We start from the raw sequence: 19,547 nt of genomic DNA on the forward strand, positions 1-19,547 counted from the left end.
AAATGGCAGTAAGATTATGATTAGATTGAGATTATATGTAATATATAATTTATAGATACATATATACATATATATATGTACCATGGAAAGCAAGCAACAGCTTGCCTATAAATTGGGAGAGGTTTTGGCTAATTGAGAAGTAGCAAGAAATAAAAGGAGCAAGAGAGAGAGAGAGAGAGAGAGAAAGCGCTTAGCAATAGAGGTGGAATGGCCAAAGACGGCCATGGCAACTGCAATAATAAGCAACAGCGGAGCAGGTAGCTACACGATAGTGCATGTGAGTGACGGCGACTGGCGGCATCCGGAGAAGGCGGCGACGCTAGCTACAGTGGCGGTCGAAGGAGGTGGGCGGCGATTGGCGAGCATGGCGGTGGCAGTGCGTGCGTGCAGGAAGAAGGAGAAGCAGGGGAGGAAGAAGAAGGAGAAGAAGAAAGAAGGAAAAAAGAAAAAAAGAAAAGAAAAAAGAAAAAGAAAAGAAAATTGAGAGAAATGAAGAAAAATAGGGAAAATGTTGCAATAGATTTTAGAAAAATCTAGGAATTAATTTGGGGCTAGATGGGCATCCCGAAGCTAGGAAATTGTTTAGTCACGCATATTGAGGCACGTATACCAAGGAAACCTGAAAGGCTAAGATAAGGTGAGTAAATTTTCGTAGAAAATTTTAGAAAAATTAGGAAAATTATTTTATAAATTGTTATAGAGAAATATTTGAGGAATATTTAGTTTGGATTTATCGAGGAAAAATAGGAGAAAATAGAAGAAAATTAAGAGAAAATTAGAAAAAAATAGAATATTTTGAGATATTCTAAGACACGTTTGAAGTAAGTGGTTCTACCCTAAAATCGATTTTATCTAAATGATTTATCATGTTGTCATGCCTTAATGTGAATATGTCATATAGATTGCATTTACATGTATTGATGATGAAATGTGCATATGTACACATTGATATTATTGATCATGCATCGCATAAGGGTTTGAGAGTATGGGCCGAGACCGCAGCTCTTCCAAGGGTGCACCCATACACCTCGGCATGTTACATGAAGCTGTAAAAATGGGGAGTAGCATTAAGGTATGGTCGACTCAAACCGAAATGAAAAGGAAAATGACATTTTGCATCCATGCACGAAATATGTTTATTGTACCCTTACTTTGATGATTTATCATCTAATTTGGGCTTTGCCCTAAAATATTCAAAAGTTCCAAATGAAGATTGTAGCTGAAACGAGGATGAATAAGGCATAAAATGGCACTTAGCAAAGTACATGATGAAATGATTGTATGTTTTGTAGCTCATGTATTTAAGTTATGCTACTTTGAATTCTAAACGTTTTGAAGGATAATGATATAAAACCTTATTTATGGTTAATGTTAAAGTTAAGGTTTCGATTTTAGCTTCCGCATATGCCATGCCTATACTCAGAAATTTCAGAATATTTGAATCTCAATATAGTTGATAAAAATCATATACCATGTTTAGCAGTTAATTATGACATAATCAGGATTATTTTGTGAGATTATGCGCATACATATTTGTATGAGCATTGAGCATGACTTTATGTGGAGCACTACATATCGTGTGCCAGCGTTTATATGAGCATTGCATTATGCGCGCCAGGCGGCTTGTCCGCGGGGATCCCACTAGTATCAATTCAATTATATCTCAGTTATGAGTTGCTCGCCTGATGTCAACCAGGGAGCTAGGGGCATATTGCCCAAAGTATGTGCTTACAATTTTTATGTTTGTAGGACTCAGATCAGTCAGGTATGTGTTACAGTTATGTGGGCCTATGAGCCAAAGTTGCATACCTGCATTTAGTTTTCAGCTTATGTGCATTACATCTTATAAATTCTATCTAGTGATTATTATATCTCTCAGTACAAGTTTAGTAAGTATTTTTATCAGTATCGATATTCTTCAATTCAGCTTCAATTATTCTTTCCAGTTTATTACTTGCTAAGCTTTGTAGCTCACCTTGTACTCTTCACCATTCCAGGTCCTAGTGGGGGAGTGTAACACCCCTTCTCCTAGAACTAATCGAGAAGAGGTGCTACTGGGAAAATAAAATAAACTGGCTAATAAACTGCAATCTGATACCATGACTGAACATCTCAATCAACTGGAATAAAAACTCTGAGTCAATATAAACTGAAAAGCACAAACTCTGTTTAAGGGACAATCCCTCAACTGAAATATAAAATAGATCTAAACTGAGAAAACACTATAAAACTCAACAGACTCCTAGACATCTTTTATCTTGAGCGGCTCCACGTACACACACTACTGAACACTGCTGTTAGGCCCCACATCTGATACTCCCCTGCTATAACCTAGAAGGGTGAAGAGTACAAGGTGAGCTACAAAAGCTCAGTAAGTAATAAGCTGGAAAGAATACTGAAGCTGAATCGAAGAATATCGATACTGATAAATAGCTGACTGAACTGGTACTGGATAATCACTGTCTGATTGCATTCATAAAAATGTAATGCACATAAACTGTAAACTAAATGCAGGTATGCAACTTTGGCTCATAGGCCCACATAATCTGATAATACATACCTGTCTGAACTTAAACCTGCATACATAAAAACTATAAGCACATACTGTGGGCAAAGCCCCTAGCCCCCTGGTTGCCACCAGGCGAGCAACTCATAAACTGAGCTGAAACTGAAACTGATGGGATCCCCGCGGACAAGCCGCCTGACACGCATAATGAAATGCAATGCTCACATAAATGCTAGCACACGATATGTAGTGCTCCATATAAAGTCATGCTCAATGCGCATACCAAAATGTATGCACATAATCTCACAAAATAATGCTGATCATGTTATAATAATACTAAACATGATATGATCTTCATCTATATATTAGAATACAAAGGTTCAATGAACTATGATTTAGGGTATGGGTATGATTAACTTGTCATGTTTTGGCTTATGAATTCAATGTTGGAAGGTATTAAATACATTGATTGAATTAAACTTGAATTAGGACTCACTGGAAGCTAAATTGGATTTCTGGAAAAGTCATCCGGATATCAAGAAAGATATCCGGATATGATGAAAGACATCCGGATATGAAGAAGGCTCATCTAGATACACTGACATTCAAAGCAAAAGCTATTCGAAAATGCTGGGATGTATTCGAATATGAACTAGGACATCCGGATATGATTCTGGTCATCCAGATATCTCACTGATGCATTCGGATATAACTAGGGACTATTCGAATGAAAAATTCAACTTTTGAGGGAGGCATTCGGATATCAGGCAAGACATCCGGATATTATCTTGACCTTTCCGGATGTATAAACAAACCATCCGGATATCATACTTGAAAAACTTTAGATACATCCGGATACGATACAAGGTATCCGGATATTAGAACTAAGAGTAATAGAACTTGCAATCCAAAATGGATAAGGATTAATAAAACTTGCAATCCAAAATGGATAAGGATTAATGGAACTTGCAATCCAAAATGGATCAGGATTAATGGAACTTGCAATCCAAAATGAATGAGGATTAATAGAACTTGCAATCCAAAATGGATAATGATTAATGGAACTTGCAATCCTAAATGGATGAGAATTAATAGAACTTGCAATCCAAAATGGATAAGGATTAATGAACTTGAAATCCAAAATGGATAAGGATTAATAGAACTTGAAATCCAAAATGGATAAGGATTAATAGAACTTGAAATCCAAAATGAATAAGGATTAATGGAACTTGCAATCCAAAATGGATGAGGATTAATAAAACTTGTAATCCAAAATGGATAAGGATTAATAGAACTTGCAATCCAAAATGGATGAGGATTAATAGAACTTGCAATCCAAAATGGATAAGGATTAATGGAACTTACAATCCAAAATGGATAAAGATTAATAGAACTGGCAATCCAAAATGGATAAAGATTAATAGAACTGGCAATCCAAAATGGATAAGGAGTAATAGAACTTACTCATAACTTCACTGTTATACGCATATATATATATACGCCTCTGCTTACTGATATAAATCTGAAAACTACAACGAAGAACTGGAATAATCTGAAATCAAAACTGATATGAACCTGTAATGGAAGGGATTACAGGAAGAATACTTGCCTGATAGAACTCTCTGATTGAACCCTGGAGCGATCCTGAAGACTCTAGCAAGCCTCTGCTATCTCTTGGCCTTTCTGTTCTTCACACGGCGTGAAGAAAAGCTAAGCTAATGGGCTCTATATATAGACATAAAGTCCTAGATCTCTTTCCTTTTATAACTTGGAATCCATCTCCCAATTGAACTTGGAGACTCTCAAAACCTTCTCCTATTGGGACTAGGAGACTCTTAATCCAAATCCATCTCATACATGGATTCTCATTCTTCTTTAAATACATAGTCCCACTTAATTAATAATAATATAAAAATTATTATTAAAACTCTCAAATAATAATAAAACTCCAAAATTATCTTCATACCCTTGCATTTAATCCACAAAATAAATGCCTTTTAAATGCTATTTAAATACTATTCTCTCAACCAAAAATCTAAATTGCCACCTTGGCAATTTCCTTTAACTCCAACATTAAAAAGAAATAAATGCTATTCTTTTCCTTCAAAATCTCTAAATTGCCACACTAAATAATTAATTGACAAAATCTCTTAATCAAATACTTCAACAATTAATTAAATAATTCTTGAATAAATACTAAGCCCTCTAATGGGTCGTTATAGGGAGTACCAGATGTGGGGCCTAGCAGCAGTGTTCAGTAGTGTGTGTACGTGGAGCAGCTCAAGACCAAAGATGTCTGGGAGTTGTTAGTTTATTAGTTAGTGCTTGATCAGTTTAGATTTATTTTATATTCCAGTTTAGGGATTTTCCCTTAGATGTAATTTATGGTTTTCAGTTATTAACTCAATTTTATTTCAGTTGATTGAGATGTTCATTTTGGTATCAGATTTCAGTTTATCAGTCAGTTTATTTTATTATCTCCAGTAGCACCTCTTCTCGGGCAGTTCTAGGAGAAGGGGTGTTACAACTTCTTTCGAACACGATGGACCAACCCTTAGCTCGAAAATCTGGCCAAAACACCCTCAAATCGGCTAATTATAGTGTGTCTTCGGTGAAGCTCATTTTTTCAACAAAGCTTCAAAACCACTTCAAATCAACACGAAAACTCCACAAATTCTCTAGAAATGATCCCTAACCCTTTAAGAACAAAATTTCCTTATCCAAACCTCTCGATTTTTCCTTAAACACTCGAATTTCTTGACCGAAACCTTATGAAACCCTCGACCCAACCTCGACTATTTATAGTCATTTTTAATTGAATCTTCAGCTAATCAAATTGTCCCATAGCCCTGAACTCATCCCTTAAGCCATGATGGCCTGCCCCCTCTCTCTAATTTGTGATTTGACACCGATAGCCGACAGCTACACTATGGCTGCTAGTTTTTATAGTATTCACATTGAAATTTTGCATTCTAGTCAATTTTCTTTCATTCTCTTGCATTTTGGCCCCTTGCCCTCAAGTTCTCAGGTTTTCAAAAATTATACTTAGTCCCCATGACTTTGAAAAATTATACTTTCACCCCCAATAACTTTAAAAAATTACACTTCTGCCCTAATGAAAATTACACTTAAGTCCATAAAAATTTTCAGGTATTACAAACAAATTGCCACTTATGTTGAGCCAAATTGCTCCAATCAACCTATTGTGTGTTTTAATGATTAACAAAATATAATTTTAGTAAAACTATTTTTGGTATATTTAAAACCCCTAATGTATTTTTGAAATATCTTAAGTATTATATTATTTTGTGTATCAAAATGAACCAAGAAATGTTATTTCCCTAAGTTTGGAAGATTAGCCCATTATAAGGGAACATATTATAAAATATTTTCATTTTGAAAATCTAACTCCCGGTATTTTCATAGCTAATATTCATTAGTGATAAAATGATTTTTAATGATTTTTTCAAAAAATGGAAAGTATGTATTTTGGAAGTGCTAAAATCACCAAATCCGGAATTTGTTATAAAACCAAAAATCTACTTTCTTTTCTATTTGGATTTTGATTTTTTAGATATTTTTATTGAATCCAGATGATGGGTACTTTGTTATTTACATTTATGTATTAAATTAAATGGACGATAAAATATAAATAAAATAAAATGTAAATATCTTGTTATGTAAACTTACTATATGGTTTATATCTTTAATCTATTGCTATATGTATAAAATCTATTTTCTGTAAAATCTGGCCTTAGAAGTCGACTCTTGTAAATCTAGGGCTAGAGGCGACTAGCCGAGAGCAGGTTTATGTAGAGTCGACCTAGCAGCATTAGTGTTTTTGAAGAGTCGACTCTAGCATTAGAGAAGTCGACTCTTGTATAACTAGAGTCGCCTCCTACTTAAAATAGGAGTCGACTCCTATTTTAGAGAAGTTGACTCTCAGGTCCAACGGTCAATTTTTTTCTAGCCGTTACAGATCCGTTGGAAGCTCCACTATATATATCAAGAAGGGATTTTTGGAGAAGGCTAATGCTCAATCAAGATCAATCATTCTAAAGCACTCCCAAGCTCTCAAGCATTCATTTCAAAGCAATCCAAGGCTCAAGATTAAAAATACACCCTTTGGAGCCCAAGGCAAAATAGATACTCTCTCTAAGTGTGGTAAAAATTGTATCATTATATTCATTCATTTGCCTTGTATATTTTCATTGTATTCATATCCATATTAGTCAAAGTTTGTTGGACATAGGATTGTTTATTTGTATTAATTCTGGATTGTGAGTGGTATCCTAGAGCCCATTGTAATCTAGGTGTATTGTATTAGTTTTCGAGGTGAGCTTAGGGGAAAACCTTGGTGTTGTATAAAAGTTTCCTAGGTGAACTTGGTGGAAAACCTAGGTGTGGTTATAATGGAACCTCAAATGTTGGGTTGACCTTGAGAGAGTGGAGTAGGTGTTGGAGACACCGAACCACTATATATTCTTGTGTTAGTATTGTTGTTTGCATATTTATATTGTTATCACACTCAAGCAACATATATATTTATAACAAGTGTATTTTGTATAAGAAAATCTCGAGAGTTTTTAAAAGAAAAGAATTTGGTTTAATTAGTTTTAATCACTCAATTCACCCCCTCTTGAGTGGCCATCGTGTGTGTCAAGGGACTAATAACTTAGACTAGCAAGCTTGCTGGGAAATCTCTTGCTAGAAAGCAAACTCCATGCAGGGCTAAAGACTCAACAACAGCTCATAACACACGAGTTGTTCGTACAAATGATTTTGAGAATTCCATGGCAGGATCTTATGTTCCTAAAACTGTCAAGATTGATTTTTCTCACTATGAAGGAAAGAAAGATCCAACCCTTTGGCTATGCAAGGCAGACCAATTCTTCCAACTACATGGAATCCTTATTCAAGATCGAGTTGTATTGGCTTTATTTCATTTGGATGGTGATGCACACCTATGGTACCAGCTGTTGAAACATAAACTACACATTATCAAGTGGGAAGAATTTGGAGACAGATTAAATGCAAGGTATGGGCCAAATCAGTTCCTAGATTTCTTTGTTGAACTAACTTGTTTATAACAAATAAGTTTAGTACAAGACTACTAGGATAAATTTGAGAAATTATTGGCTAAGATGGGACCAATGGAGCAATTTGGACAAGTTAGCTATTTCATAGAAGGCCTTCGGGAACCCCTTCAAACTGATGTTAAAGCCAATAAGCCACAAACTCTATCCTCAGCTATTGAGTTAGCAATGATATTTCAAGCCAGAGATTTTATTCAGCATAAGAACATGCAACCTGCTCTTCATACCACACTAGCACCATGCATCCAAAATCTAGGAACAACTCCCATCAAGAGAATAACTATTGAGGAGATAAACGAAATGCAATGCAAAGGTTTGTGTTTCAAATGCAATGACAAGTTTGGCCCAGGTCATGTGTGTAAAAAGTTGTTCTTAATCCAAGCTACACTAGAAGACAACGACAAAGATGTTGAGATGGAAGAAGATGGTGATGGGAAACGCCAACTATTGGTGTATCAATGCAAGGGTTTAACCGATTTTCAAAAACTTTTTTCTAAAATGCAAGTGAGGCAGGGGAAACAAACATTAAAATCACTTTGTAAAACCCATTTCCAATGTCCATATGCAATACAAGATTAAGCCATTCCATAGGAAGTTTAGTATATATACCTCCAATTGGCATAGATTGTGTTTCTTTGTATGGTGGAGATTTAATATCCATTTTTTTTAATCAAGGGTTGAGATTAAATATTTTAATGGCATGGATTGTGCTAGTTTAGAAGGTTGGGATTTTCTCTCATAAAGTAAGATCAAGGGCTAGGATTTGATCTTAAGTTTGTGTGATATCAAGACAAACAAAATTTTCTAAATAGAAAAGAGAGAAATTTGGAGACATTAGAAGAAGTCTCTCGTAAGTAAGAAAGAAAGAAGGAAAGGAAATGAATAGAAGAAGAAGTGTTTGGAAGCCTTTAGAAAGCATCAAAGAACTCAAGTTAAGGGATGGCCCCATGGGAGGGTGGCCATGCATGCTTTGTAAGTATTTGTTATGAAATTTCATGGTGTTTGCAAGCATACATGCGTCTTTATGTACTAGTGGGACCTTTGTCCATAAGGATGACTAGAACATTGGGAGGAAAATGGTAGGTTGTTCCCTCAACCGAGGAAGGTTGCTAGGGCAAAAAAGACCATCCACATATGCATAATCTTGCATTTCATGAATATTTATGCTCATATTTACTTTGCACTACACCTTTATTGAGCTTTGGATCATGAGATTTTTACCTTACTTGTAGGTGTGGAAAATCAAAAGGGAAAAAGAGTCTTGGAGGGTTAAAGTATGCATAATCCATAAAAAAGGGTCCCAGATATTTTTGAAATGATAGTTTAAGGCTTGTTAAGGCTTAAACTTGGATTTGTATCTTTATTTTTTATGTAGGTTGTAGAAACATCATGTGGGTTGTCTAACACTTAAGGCCCTTTGAGGATTTTTGGGATTGACCAGGTATTACTGTAAATTCATACAAGATTATGGAAAGATTGTTGGCCCCCTCAATTGAATGCTTAAAAAGGAATCTTTCAAGTGGAATGAAGTTTCTCTAGAGGAATTTTCCAAACTCAAGGAATCCATGACCCGTGCACCAGTTTTGGCGCTACCAGATTTTGCAAAAACTTTCATTGTAGAGTGTGATGCTTTAAGGTCGAGGGGTTGGAATGGTGCTTATGCAAGGTAGGCCTATAGCTTTCTTTAGTCATGCTTTGCAAGGTAAAAACCTCTTGTTATCCACTTATGAGAAGGAAATTTTAGCATTGGTATTAGCAGTACAAAAGTGGATATCCTATTTGCTAGGAAGGAGATTCATCTTGAGAACTGATCATCAAAGTTTAAAGCACCTATGGACTTAAAATATCACCACCATAGCTCAACAAAGGTGGTTATACAAGCTGATGGGATTTGATTTCAAAGTGGAATACAAAAGTGGGAGAGAAAATGTGGTTGTAGATGTTCTTTCAAGGAAATATGAGAAGGAACTGAAGGAACTTTAGGCCAACTCGCAAGTTGTACCTAATTGGCTAGACATCATCAAGGAGGAAACCTAATCCAATACAAATTTGCAGGCTTTGGTGAGGCGTGTCCAAATGGGAGAAGTTGTAAGACCTTGGAGATTTCAATATGACATCCTATTCTTCAAGGACCGAATATACTTAGCTGCTGATTCATCTTTGATTTCTACACTACTTGATTAGTTTCATGGCAATACATAAGAAGGATTTGCCAAGACCTTTCAGAGAGTTCATTCGAATTTCTTTTGGGTTGGCATAAGGTAAGGAATTAAAAACTACATCAAAAATTATAACATCTGCCAAAGAAATTAAGCAGAACAAATGACACCAGTAGGACTTCTTTAGCCTCTTCCCATTTTGAAGTAAGTTTGGGAAGCCATCTCCATAAACTTCATTGATGAACTCCCATCCTCTAATGGTAAATCAACTATTTTTGTAGTAGTTGATTGCTTATCTTAATATGCCCATTTTGTTGCTTTGTCTCCCCCATATATGACTATCGGAGTTGCTAAAGTATTCTTTGATCATATTTTCAAGTTGCATGGCATGCCTTATTCAATTGTCTGTGATAGAGATTTAGTGTTCATCGATTTATTTTGGCAAAAGGTATTTCGTCTTTAAGGGGTAGATTTCAACTTTAGTTCTAGTTACCACCCCCAAACCGATGGCTAGACAGAAGTGGTAAATAAAGCATTAGAGATGTATCTACAGTGCTTCATGAGCTCACAGCCCAAGTAGTGGACTAAATGTTGAGCCAACTTGCTCATATTAATTAAGTTTTGATGATTAACAAAAAGAGAATTTTTAATGTATAAAATATAATATTTTTAATGATTAATAAAAAGAGTATTTCTATTAAATATATTAATTATAGTATCAAATTATGTTTAATTAATTTATAAAATATTTTTCATAACATGTGTATTATTAAAAATATTATTTTCTATTAAAAATATTTTTATATAATTTTTAGATTAATTTATAAAATATTTTTCATAGTATATGTATTACCAAAAATATTGTTTTCTATTAAAAATATATTTTTTTAATTTAATTTATTAAACATTTTTTTATAAGTGTATGTATTTTGTTATTTTCCATTAAAATTATTTTTCAAAGTATTTCTAAAATGTATAAAAAATAATTTTGCGAAATTTGGTCAAAAAATTAATTTTTCACTATTGTTACAATACCGCTATAGTGACGCTACAGTGCCCCTTCAATAATTAGAATTTTGACCATTGCTACAGTATACATTACCATTGCTACAGTAAATTTGATTGTTGCTACAGTGCTACTATAGTAATTTTTATAAAGCTTATAAAGAGCTCCAAATTCATTTTTGGAGAGCATTCTTTGCTCATGTCTATCTAAAGTACTAAAAAGCTTCCAAAAGCTCTCAAGCTATTTTTCAAGCATTCCAAAGCTCTTAAAGATTCATTGCACATCCACAGAAGAGCTACAAGACAAGAAGAGAAAAAGATATCGCAAAGCCGAATTCAATTTATGAGGTAATTAATTTGATAAAATATTTGTGAACTCTCCTTTAATTTTATACTATAAGTTCACCCTATCAAAAATACCAGTAGCATAAATTATTTTTGATATAACTTAATAGATAAAATATATATATATATATATGTTTTTTAGAGTTTTAAGAAGCAAACCTGATTACCAAATCTGATTGCCATAATTACATTTGCTTGCCTTGAATGCCTAAATTGATTTCCTATCTTTCAAATATACAATTTCCTCACCTCAATAAATAAATAAAAAAATTTATCATATATTCTTTTTCCCCATACAAAAATATTTACAACTTAAAATTACAAGTCACTCTCATACATAAATTTTCATTCTTCTCCCCATTTTTGTCATAATCAAAAAGTCATTGTGAGTTGAGAGAATAAAGATATATAACAATACAACTCATGAGAGAAATATAGCGAGCATAATTCACAATATCAAGCATAATGCAAGATTACACAACATCAAAGAAAGTAATCATAGAATAGTTAAGAGAAATATAATGTGCATGCTCTGTTCTACAAGGCTGCGAAGGCATATCGACAATCAGAATTTAATGAATACTTTATTGAGCTCGAGCGATATGCTCCAGCCATCGGTGCCTATCTTAGAGAGGCTGGTTTCAGTCGTTGGGCACGTGCATATTCGGATGGCAAGAGGTTTGATATAATGACCACAAACATTGGGGAATGCCTCAATGCAGCTCTAGCGGATGCGCATAAATTGCCGATTCAATGTTTGATGGAGTATATCAGGAATATGCTGCAACAATGGTTTTATGAGAGACGGGGTGATGCTAGTAAAATGGGTGGATATATAACAGCTTGGGCTGAGGGAGAAATAGGCAAAAGATTGGCATTATCCCGGAATTGGCATCCAGAGCCGATTGATATGTATAGATTCAATGTTCATGATGGTCACTTTGGGGGTATTATCGACTTGAAAGTGAGAACTTACACTTGTAGAGTGTTTGATTTCGACAAATTGCCATGTGGTCATGCCCTGGCTGCTGCACGTTCACACAATATTCACCCATACAGTTTGTGCTCCTCATACTACCAAACAGAAGCTCTGCTGTGTGCCTATGCCGATCCGATAATGCCTGTGGGCAGCCAAGCCGACTAGACCGTGCCGGCGGAAATTGCGTCTATTAAATTGCTATCGCCAGCAAATAGACACAAACGTGGAAGACGTCAGATTTGTCGAATTCCCTTAGCTGGTGAAGAGAAGAGGATGGTAAAATGCAGTCGTTGTGGTCTAATTGGTCACAATCGCCAAACTTGCTCTAATCCAATAACTTTGCTGTCATAAACGTCGTCTAACATACATTCAGTAATTTCAAACATTTAAAAAGGTCAATATTTTAATAAGAACAATGTAACAGGCACCATTATTGTAGTATTTGTCGAATTTCTTGTCTTATGGAATCGATTATCGGTTACTTAACCAATGTGTGATGTGTGTTAGCCGACGAAATATCAAGAAGAGGATATCAGAAAAAGGGTATCAGTTTCAAACCAATGAAACATAACCGATGTATCTGTGGAAATATTATCCACATAATACATTGCAAACCAATGATATCACATATAAAGGATGTCTTATCCATTTGAGAAGAAATATCACACAATCACCACCCTTGCCAATTACAGCAAATAACATTTATATCGACTATATATATCGGTTCATGATCGATATAGGAAATCGACATATCTTAGCAAAGTATATATGTAGGTAAGTCTCGGTTAATATAATCGGTCAGACACGGATATGGTATAATCGATACGATGATATAATAACCGATTGCATATTCGCTGTGAAGTGTGATCCTACACATGAAGAGTCCGGTCAAACTACTCTTATGTGTTAGAGATGTCCGATCAAACTATTCACACGGTCCGCTTAAGTGTGAAGTGTGAATTGTCCCATCGGATTAGCCCGATCGGCATCTTAAATTGTCCGGTCCGTGTAAGTTTTGTTCGATCGGATTTATATGAAGAGTCCGATCGGATTTATCCATGCATTGAGATTGTAATCACTTCTCAAAATGTAGCTAATCAATTTCATTTCATTACATTCCGTTTACACAGAACATTCATTTCATAAAATCGATTGCTATGTATCCCTGATCAAACTATTCACGGTCCGCTTAAGTGTGAAGTGTGAATTGTCCCATCGATCATCAATTGTCCGATCGGACTATTAACGATCCGCGTCAGTGTCCGATCCGGGAATTTGATTTGAATTGTCTGATCGGACTATTTCTATGTGTAGAGCCCGATCGGCCTCTTAAATTGTCCAGTCCGCGTAAGTGAAGAATTGTCTGATCAGATTGGATCCCTCCGATCGGACTATCGACGTTCGCCACATCAGGTAACGCGTCATTCTCAAAATAATCAGTGTATTAATATCAATTTCATTTATCCAATCAGACTATTCATCAGACTATTAACGGTCAGCGTCAGTGTGAAGAGTCCGATCCGGGTTCTCCGATCGGACTATTTCTATTTGTAGAGCCCGATCGACCACTTCTTAAATTATCCGGTCCACGTAAGTAGATTAAATTGTCCCTCCTTATGAAGAGTCCGATCGGACTATCGACGTTCACCACATCAGGTAACGCGTCCATTGAGATTCTCATAATAATCAGTAGATTAATCAATTTCATTTCATTTCAATACATCCCGTTTACATAGAAAAACAATTTCCCCGATCAAACTATATTCACGGTCCGCCCAAGTGTGAATTGTAATCATCTTAAATTGTCCGATCGCACTATTAACAGTCCGCGTCAGTGTCCGATCCGGGAATTTGAATTTTTCGATCGGACTATTTCTATGTGTAGAGCCCGATCGGCCTCTTAAATTGTCCAGTCCGCGTAAGTGGAAGAATTGTCTGATCAGATTGGATCCCTCCGATCGGACTATCAACGTTCGCCACATCAGGTAACGTGTCCATTGAGATTCTCAAAATAATTAGTTGATTAATCAATTTTATTTCATTTCAATACATCCCGTTTACATAGAACAACAATTTCCCCGATCAAACTATATTCACGGTCCGCCCAAGTGTGAATTGTAATCATCTTAAATTGTCCGATCGGACTATTAACGGTCCGCGTCAGTGTCTGATCCAGGAATTTGAATTGTCTGATCAGACTATTTCTATGTGTAGAGCCCAATCGGCCTCTTAAATTGTCCGATCAGATTGGATCCCTCTGATCGGACTATCGACGTTCGCCACATCAGGTAACGCGTCCATTGAGATTCTCAAAATAATCAGTAGATTAATCAATTTCATTTCATTTCAATACATCCCGTTTACACAACAACCATTTCCTCGATCAAAGATTCACGGTCCGCATCAGTGTGAAGAGTCCGATCCGGGAATGTGAATTGAGATTGTCAAAATAATTTTATTTCAATACATCCCGTTTACACAGAATAACAATTTCATTTCATAAAATCCATTGCTATGTATCCCCGATCAAACTGGATTACTATGTCTGTACAAGTAAAAGGCAATGAACTTTCGGAGTTTACAAGTGTCCTCTTTCATATGGTGCATCTCCCATGTATGCTCCCTATGCCGCAATATGTCATCCACGTACTTGATAACAAAGCACCCGGAGCTAGTCCTGCAAATCATCAATTAACGATTTAATTTTAATTTTTTTGGAATCATTTAAATAAATGCAGTACCCGTCCTATTGCTGAGGGATCAGCCTCTGCATCAAATCAGTAATATCCACCTCCCATTTTTCGTATGAACGACCAACAGCCGTACAGTGCTTATAATAATCACTCTGAAATAAGAGAATGGGTAGGAGTATGGACAATGGCCTCAATTCCTTAAGTCTTTTCTGCCTGCTTTCAATGGACATTGACCTAGGGTCGTATACAATGATTATCCTATATTTGAAGGAGATTTTTGCTAGGACCCAGTGCTCGTTTTCTACAACACATGGGAGCAATGCCTGCTTATAACATTAACACATTAGTTATGCTAAATAAAAGAAAACCAAATAACATGCAATACACTTATGTGGTCTACTGCCCACCAGGGGAAACCTTTGTCATTCTCCCTTGAGACATAACGGGACCATTCCTTGGGGAGCTTCACCTCATCAGACATGAAGGGTTTCTTTCCCTTCTCGAATTCGGTATCCCTTACATATTGCATATACCCTTGTGAAGAAAAAACAAAAAGTTTAACTTTACTAACGAATAACAAATAATGCCAAATAGTAATATAATTTGAGTTCAACACTAACGAAAAGTGATGACGACACAACGGCGTAGTTTTCATCATAGATAGATCCAGGCGGTGACTGAGATTCTCTAATCCGTCGGATGCAACACAAGTAGTTGTCAATGTGTTGCCCTTCCAACCAGGTCGTCTCTCCCTCTATCTGGCGGAGCATACTTGGCACAATGTGGTATATGTGCCCCAGTGGTACGCCTACAATGAGCATGAATTAATATGGTTTCTGTTATTACCGATGTATATAGAAAGGTAGATAGTTTTTCTGACTTACTGTGTCTCATCTTTTAAGGCTACGTACTGGATGTATCCCGATGGCAGTATAGGACCAAAGTCATCCTCACCCTCAGCCCCAAGGTGTTGTTTGGCTACTTCATGGGCGATCAAGTTTGTCTCCCCCGCCACTGCATTTTTCTTTATCTTCTTCCGTGGAATGGGATCAGTGAATGGTGTTCGACAAAATTTGGATGGATTCCGCTTTCGTACTATTCGTTCGCCCACCTCCTCCAACAAATTAACTAATTTGCGTGTCAATTCGGTAGAGTTGACTAATACGAAGTCATATAGTAATTTATTTTTTTTCTTACGATTGAAGGAGATGTTTGATTCGCCTTATGCATCTGAACAAAATAATTCACAGTTAACAGATATATAATCACATGCAAGTGTATGAAAGTTAATTGCATCTTACGACTTACATTACATGGATTGTCCTCCTCGTGCATACGATGAGGCTGGATGTGATCACCACCATCTGGCTCCTCCTACATGTCAACAGAAATTAATCGTTACAATATGGTTTTAACATATACAAGTTAATTTGTATCTTACAACATAAGGAGGTGTTTGGTCCTCATTGACATGAACATGATGGAGCTGATCTCCAGCAATTGGCTGATCATAACCGTCTCGATACTGATTGTCATCATGATCGACGTGTTGCTGTAAAGCTGGACTGGCCGGGCCTCGTATAATAGTTAACACTGATTCAACCATCGTCTCCAACCGCTCCAAACGTGTGTCGAATTGGCCAACCCGTGTCTCCAACCACCCCACCCATGAATCCAATTGGCCCACCCGTTTGTCCAATTGGCCAACCCGTGTGTCCAACCAGTCCACCCGTGTATCCAATTGGCCCACCCGTGCGTCCAGACTCCTCAACAATTGTAGCGCCTCACAGAGCATCTCAGTCACCTGTACATTTAACCGTCGAAACCGAAAACAATTACAAACAAACCAATTGTATGCGTACAAGAGAAACATATTCAAATAATAATCATACCATATGCTCGTTGTGGACAGCGTGCATGGTGGGAAGGAGTCCCCTATCGACGGACTCCTCGTCATCCTCCTTGTCCGCTCCCTCCCCTCTCTCCATCCCACCAGGCTCCTCCTCATCCTTAAATCCTTCCCTGCATCCATCAGCCTCCTCCTCACCCTTAAATCCCTCCCTGCATCCATCACGCTCCATAACACCAGCAGTCTCCACCGCCTCCTCCCCCCCACCCCCATGCTTGAAGACGTTGGGTCCAACCAAGTGCAAAGGGTTAAAAGACCTCCAAAAATCATTGTCTCGCTCTGTATCTGTTGGCTCGATCGTCCAACTAGGTTTAAGTGACTATAATATTGACATATTTACATAGATATTTTTGTAAACAAAATAATAATATACAAAATAGATACACAGAGACACATTCATGGGAATTTACGTCAGCCACTTACCAACATGGAAAGACATTCATCGTAACTTATTTGTTTGGGCCTCTTTTTTGATAACCACTTCATGCATCTAGGGATCTTGAATGTGCCTTTTATTGGTACAGCCCACATACTCGCCACCCATGGGGTTGTTTCGATCAACCACCACTGTCAAATGTGAAAGAATTATAATAAAAAAATTCAACTAAACAAAACAAAAATTGTTTGTATATACAAATAAAGTGAGGATTTAACCTGGAACGCCCAAACAAATCCATAGATGTTGACTTTCTTCCCAACCTGAGCATTGAACTTCCACCCGATGGTAGCTAGACGAAAGTAATGTAGTCCCTGACTATATACGTACGTTCCCCAAGGGAATGACCTAAACGATTCTAAATCCTCCACTAAGCTCCACTGGAAATCTTCTACACTTGCCCCCTCGTCGTGGCCCATTAAAAGCATGTTGACCACGGCAAGGTATCCCATCTTCAGCGCATCATCTTTATCCAGGTCAGTCTTCGTATCAAGTAGTTCCTTTATGTCTTCCAGATAAACGACCTCTTTATGTGGGAATAAACGTGCCCGTAAGCTACCATCCTTGGCAGGCCTCGCATGCAAGATTTCCCCGTCAATTGGGCCGAATCTAAGTCCTGTAATGAGGGTGAACTCCTGCTTCCCATATCGACATGTCACGCCTCCCAGCTCGAACCACATCTCATCGGGGTGGCCACCGGGAAGTTTCACCTCCCTTAAAAGCACGTGAAGAATCAATTGCGGTGCAGTAGCTTGGGAGGAGTGGGGGATCTGCATGAAATGTCCTAGTGGGCCCCGAATGAAATCCTCCAACACACCATACTTCACAAGGGACTCACGAACAAGGGCAAGATTATTGATGCAACAGTGAGTGGTTGCTCGCGTACCGGGAGGTGGTACCCGGCTAGCATGTACATAAGTAAATGTCTGCTTCTTCTTTTAAAAATTTCCCATCTGTAAACAATAATTAAATAAATAGAACACACAAAATCAACGAGATTGACATCGGACTATTCATGAAGAGTCCGATCGGACTCATTAATACTTTAGAAATTGTGTGAGAAATAAAAACAACAACAAAAACAACGATACAACAGTTTAGGAATTAAATGAGAACAAAAGTATTCAACGACTCAACTAATCTTCGCACTTCACTTAAAGGGCCGATCGGACTACCCCGATCGAACTATTGTTGTCGGACTCCTGATTAATCATTCTGGATCCATATTATTAGTTTTAGCCACTTTAACAACAACAATACAATAGTTTTTGAAGAGAACAAACAAATTCATTAAAACAAAAAAAAAACCCAAACCAAAATCAGCTTATCGGACTATTAATAGGCTGGTCGGTCTATTTTCAATGGATTACTCTTTTCTATCAGGACTGTCCATCAGCTTGATCGGACTATTAAAAATAACTTTCAGATCCAGATGTTTTTTGTTCGATTCATTTGGCTATTTTCGGTTTCATCCTACATTTCTCAAAAACATGAACAACCAACACAACTTCAACAAAAGTGCAATCTCATCCCACATTCAAAAGGAAATATTGTATAAAGTTTTTTACAAATTTTTAACAAAAATCCGACTCTTCTTCGAACCAAGTTCAAAATGACGGAATAGTCCTGATGAACAATAGTCTGATGAATAGTACCACACGTTTCATCTCCTTCCTCCACCTTGTTAATAAATATGTTTTCTAGAGAGCTCTGCAAAACTGTGTGAAAACCCTCGATCTCACTTCTCGGTCTCGTTCCCTTCGTCCTTGGATTGCTTCCTCAAGGACGTCGCCGTCGGCCTCTGATTCCTCTTCGCGTCGATCGACTCTTCGGGCTATTTCTCTTCCAGGGTTTGGTTTGAATGTTCCGATTCCATGTGCCCCGATTAACCCACGTGGTTTTTATTTGACTTTATGTTTTTCTTCATTAACGTGGTTTTATAAAGCCACGTGGCGTGTCACCTGTGCAAAGGCACACGCCCGGGGATTTGATTTCGACAGGTGGCCAAAATTGCAACTCATTTCATAAAATCGGTACTTTTTGCCAAATTTCAAAGGATTGGATATTATCGCAATACCGCAAAACGTTTTGTCTTTTGGTGCTAATTGGCCTTCTTAATTCTTTTTTCAGTTTTTTATTTTTATTATCTATTTTTATAATATTGGAAATGCCTTCTCGTTGTAAACTTGAAAAACTATTTCTAAAACATAAAATTATAAAACACCCAAATTCTTAATAATTTTACAACAATTTTTAAATGACATTGTACATAATGAGAATATAAATTTCATTACAAAACACGTTTACTTTATAAATTTAATAATTATTATTTTATATATATATTTTAATTCATTTCATTATGATATAATAAAATTAACTTTTATCATAATTTTATTTTGTGAAATTAATTAATGGTAGA

General features: G+C 36.7%; 1 protein-coding gene across 1 annotated transcript; it reads left to right on the top strand.

Annotated features, from left to right (window-relative positions):
• The first annotated feature begins 223 nt into the window (after positions 1 to 223).
• On the top strand, positions 224 to 12,255 carry LOC127794787 (uncharacterized). The gene is made up of 2 exons (XM_052326038.1): positions 224 to 376; positions 11,656 to 12,255. The coding sequence occupies exons 1-2, from the start codon at positions 224 to 226 to the stop codon at positions 12,253 to 12,255; spliced, it is 753 nt and encodes a 250-aa protein (XP_052181998.1).
• Positions 12,256 to 19,547: the final 7,292 nt, after the last annotated feature.

Source organism: Diospyros lotus, chromosome 2 (genome assembly GCF_014633365.1).
Source record: "Diospyros lotus cultivar Yz01 chromosome 2, ASM1463336v1, whole genome shotgun sequence".
Classification (NCBI taxonomy): Eukaryota; Viridiplantae; Streptophyta; class Magnoliopsida; order Ericales; family Ebenaceae; genus Diospyros; species Diospyros lotus.